At 36.3% G+C, this 5,089-nt stretch overlaps 1 protein-coding gene across 1 annotated transcript in view; it reads left to right on the top strand.

Annotated features, from left to right (window-relative positions):
* Positions 1-5,089, top strand: part of LOC109834237 (probable ADP-ribosylation factor GTPase-activating protein AGD5) — a 22,853-nt gene that overhangs the window by 6,800 nt on the left and 10,964 nt on the right. Inside the window, exons 4-6 of the mRNA XM_020402216.1 lie at positions 3,810-3,864; positions 4,004-4,094; positions 4,209-4,407. Coding sequence (XP_020257805.1) covers positions 3,810-3,864; positions 4,004-4,094; positions 4,209-4,407 — 345 coding nt within the window. The remainder of the gene's footprint in view (positions 1-3,809; positions 3,865-4,003; positions 4,095-4,208; positions 4,408-5,089) is intronic.

Genomic DNA, 5,089 nt, shown 5'->3' with positions numbered 1-5,089 from the left:
GATCTAGGGAATTTTTTTTTTTTTTTGGGGGGGGGCGGCGCAAGTATCTACTTATCTAAAAACAAAGTTAATATTTTAAATAATGCTACCTAATGATAAATTAATCACGCCCTTGGTAGTAGATAAAAAATAATGTCAAACTATTAGTCCAATTAATCAATAATTATTTTTTACTTACATTTAGTTACCAATTCTCACAATTTTTACTTCCTACAATGTCCAATTTGTAAATGACTCAAATTCTCAAATAAGTAATAATCTATTAACCATAAATTCCTTTGACACTTAAATATATTTTAAATTTTAGTAAAATCGAAGAAACTATTTGATAAGCAACACTAATTTATTGCATATTCTTGATAATATCATATATTTGGAATTGTATCCTTCAATCATATAGATAAAAGCATGTAAATGTGTGAATTAGTAATTAGCAAACCATAGTAACCCTTCAAAAACACAATTTAAAAAAATATTTTAACTCAGTTTTGATAATTGTTGAGAAGTCGAGAAAGGGAAGAGGACCTCGTGGCGGCGGGTTTGGACGGTGGCCCAGGCGGTGGCGGGTCCAGGCGTGCGGCGTGCGGGTGAGGGGCTTTAGGTGGAGCTACATTTAGAGTTTTGTGGAGTTTGGAATTGGGTCTCTCGAGCTTTGTTGGGGGGAGTGGGGTTTGAGAGAGAGAGAGAGAGAGAGAGAGAGAGAGAGAGAGTTGGGCTTGAGAGAGAGAGAGAGAGAGAGAGAGAGAGAGAGAGAGTTGGGCTTGGGTTGGGTTATTAGTTTTGGGTTTTGAGAGGGATAATTCGGTTTGGGTTTGAGTTTGGGTTATTAGTTTTGGGTTTTGGTTCTGATTCTTTTGAACTATTGGGTTTGTTGTATTTTACTTTGGACTTTTATTCTTTGGGCCTCTTTCTTGCTTGGGTGGAAATTCAAATAGTATTCAACAAATCACAACAAAGTGTTTTAATTTTTGGTTAGGGTGCAATTTTCTTTTTCTTTTTTGGGGGCGGAGGTAGACTGGAAAATCTACATTGGGTTAAATAAAAACTTGAAAAATTCTAGGGGTGCAATTGCACCCTTAGGGTAAACGTAGGTTCGCCCCTACCACCTGTGCGCTTTTATGGGTATGAGATGTTCTATGGACTTGCTGTGTTGCCCCAATACTAGCTCTTTTCAATTTGTGTGTTCCCAGATATCTGTCGCCTCCGATCTCTATGTACTCATTTAAAACAAGATCATGGACCAAACAGAAAAGCATTTGTGCATCCTCGAAGAGGGTAAACGTAGGTCCGCCCTGCCTACCACATGTGCGCTTTTATGGGTATGAGATGTTCTATGGACTTGTTGTGTTGCCCCAATACTAGCTCTTTTTAATTTGTGTGTTCCCAGATATCTGTCGCCTCCGATCTCTATGTACTCATTTAAAACAAGATCATGGACCAAACAGAAAAGCATTTGTGCATCCTCAAAGAGAACTAAGCTCGAGTGGACCTACAATCTTGGCAGGCTCATTGTTTTATCTCAAGGACAGCTTCACCCTTGCTTTTGATTTGGAGTCGAGACTACCACGAGTGATGGTGGCAGATCTACAAAATTTTTCTCGGTGGGAGGGGGTGCAGACAACAAGCTTCTATTAAAAAATAAAAAATATTATAAAATAATGGTATTTGATGATAAATTGATAATGCTCTCAGTAGTCGATAAAAAATAATATCAAACTATTATTCCAATTAATCAATAATTATTTTTTACTTGCATATAGTTACCAATTCTCACAATTTTTACTTTCTACCAGTGTAGAAAATAGCGCGTTTCGTAGCGCAAAATAGCGCTTAACGTAACGTAGCGTTAACCTAACGCTACATAGCGTTTTCAAATAGCGCACGAACAAAATAACGTGCGCTATTTTAGCCATAGCGTAAGCTACGTAACGTAGCGTCGTGGCGTTTTGTAACGTAGGTTATTTTGTTTAATAGCTTGGATTGCTTTTAAAATAATTCAACGGCTGTGATTGACTCTCCCACTTCTCATAAGTTATTAAATTCTAACAAAACCCTAACTCTTGCTATCATCGTCGTCTCCCGCCGCCCCTTTCGACATCGTCGTCCTCTCCCGCCATTCAACTTCTGAAATTGGCAAGGTAAATACATAATACAATCTTGAATACTGATAATCAGACTATGTTTCACGCTTAAAGCCATAAAAATTAATATGTGTGGAAGGGTGAGCTTGACTTGTTCCCTGAAGTTGCCATTGTTTTACTCTTTAACATGATTAGCTTGAGAAATTTGATCTATTTGGCTGGAACACACGATGTTAGGTTTCGGTTAGTTATTGATCTATCGTCGAATTTCGCCTTTGGATTGATCGTTAAGGCAAACACGGTTGATTTTGTTGTGAAATTGTGATCATATATTGATTTGTGAAATTAAGAATTGCGATGATTATTCATATTTTTTACTTTGAATGTTATATATTTATAAATTATTTAAATAATAATAAATTATTTAACCTACGTTACGCTATGCGTTATCGCTATTGTAACCTAACCGGAGGTAAGCGTTACGCTATGCGTTATCGCTATTTTCAACATTGCTTTCTACAATGTCCAATTTTTATATGACTCAAATTCTCAAATAAATAATAATCCATTAACCATAAAGTCCTTTTACACTTTAATATTAAAATTGAAGAAACTATTTGGTAAACAAAACTAATTTATTGCATATTCTTGATAATATTAAAATTTTGAATTGCATCCTTAAATCATAGATAAAAGCATGTAAATGTGTAAATTAGTAATTAAACAAACCATAGTAACCCTTGAAAACACAATTCCAAAGAAAATTTTTAACTCACTTTTGATAATTGTTGAGTAGTTGAGAAAGGGAAGAGGACCTCACGGCGGTGGGTCTGGATGGTGGTCAGGGCAACGACGGGTCCGGGCGGGGCTCGGTAGGTGGGGGGTTTTTTTTTTTGGGGGGGGTGGGGGTGGGGTGGGGTTGATGGTATGGATATCGGTTTGGGTTGTCAGTTTTGGCTTTTGGTTTTGAACTATTGGGTTTGTTATATTTTACTTTGAACTTTTATTCTTTGGGCCTATTTGTTGCTTGAGTGGAAATTCAAATGGGCTTTAACAAATCACAGCATAGTTTTTTAATTTTGGGCTGGGGTGCAATTTCATTTTTCTTTGTGCAACTACACCCCTGGGGCAAACATGATCCGCCCCTGGCACCATGCTTCTTTTCTTTTTATCTTCAAGCCTAACCTTTGAAAGTAGATATTGATTGGTGGAGAAAACATTGATAACCAAATATATATTGTTTCACTTTTTTATGTTGTTTGTATTAAAGCTTAACGCAGATGAGTAAGAGAGAAATAGTGCGTGCTTTCAAATGACAAATACAAAGATGCTGAACTGTTCCTAATAGTTTGAGGGATCTTAGATGCTCAGTTCTCTGGGATTGCTTTGCCGGTTCTCTCAAGAGTCAAGGACCTACGTATATATTATTTTATCTTAATGGTGGCTGCTATTGTGCTTTGTTATTCTCTCTGGATCCATTCTTCTTTCAAGATAATAGAAAAACAAGGAACATACCCAATGAAATAATAGTTTCACTTATGGCTTGAGAAATGATGCCACTCCAATTTTACTTAATTATTTCATTCAGATTGAGTTGTAGAATCTTTTGTCAGGAAACATTATGAATTTTTCTAGACTTAGATCTTTCTACAAATCTTTTTATATATCCAATAATGCATGTTTTTACATATATAAATTCCATCTAATTAAATACTTGCTATTAACCAGGTAAGATCTGCTACCCTAGACACATGGCTCCCGGACCAAGTTGCATTTATTCAAAGTAAGTTGACATTTTCTTCTTGTTCGTGTTTCTTCTTTTTCCTTTTGCTTGAACTGTCTTTGTTTATCAAACTAGTTTAAACGGTTTTTCACGTAAAGTATCTTTAAATTGTCTCTCATCCTTGTCGCACTGTTTGCAGCAATGGGAAATGAAAAATCAAATAGCTATTGGGAAGCAGAACTGCCACCGAATTATGACAGAGTTGGGATTGAGAATTTCATTCGGGCCAAGTACGGATCCTTACTTTCATGGATTTCACTTTTATTCTCTTAGTATTCTTAAAGATATCTTGAAACTACAACGTAGTTGCTGCTTGGTTAAACCCAGTAAAATGAAATTGCCAGATACGAAGACAAAAGGTGGACACCCAGAAAAACACCATCAGGGACGCCTTCAAAATTAGCAGAAGAGAGGGCTTATGAGCACAAACAGAGGTCTACTGATAGAATAGGACATACACGTACCACCAGCACAGGGTCTTCTGAAGAGCATAACAAACTTCAACCCCCTATACTGAAGAAGGTTATATCAGTGGCTCCTAAGGTATCCAACTTGGAAATCTGAATCTGTTCATTTTAAAAGTTTTCTTTTGGTGAAATTATGCTATATTTTAGATTTATTAATTTCCCATAAATAATCCTCCCCTTTTGCTTCCTTCACCTTGATGCACATACATTGAGAAAATAAAATTTCCTTAAATTACATATGTCGAGATCTTTCAGCTGACAATTTTTTTGCTTAAATAGCTTTAGTCTTAATAGATTTTAAACAGGTGGTGAAAAGATTACTAGATAGCTTCTAAAGCAGTTTAAACTTGAGGTATACACTGTCTGGTGAGTTCCTTATCTGGTTATGCTTTTCCCTTGTCTAATCACATCTAAGAAGACTGCAGTCAGCTAGTCATATCTGAGCAGAGGTATGCTGAAGCTTAGTCAAACCAACAGCTGTTTACTTTTAGGCCCCCTCATTTCCAACATAACCTGTCAACAATGTTGAAATCAACTTCTAAATTGAAACCAATCAAATTCTGATGCTTAACCTAAAGAAAGCTATTTCAACCTGTTCCTATATCCATTAATGTATTGTGTATTATGCTGCTATTGTAAATACTTCAATATTTGACGAAGAGGTTCTGGCTTGAAGGACTAACTTTAAGAGGGACCAATGTAGTGGCGGAGCCACATTGATCCAAGTGTAGGTAAATGCCCCCACTGAATTATTTTTT

Source organism: Asparagus officinalis, chromosome 3 (genome assembly GCF_001876935.1).
Source record: "Asparagus officinalis chromosome 3, Aspof.V1, whole genome shotgun sequence".
NCBI lineage: Eukaryota > Viridiplantae > Streptophyta > Magnoliopsida > Asparagales > Asparagaceae > Asparagus > Asparagus officinalis.
This window is presented reverse-complemented; position numbering and strand designations above follow the sequence as displayed.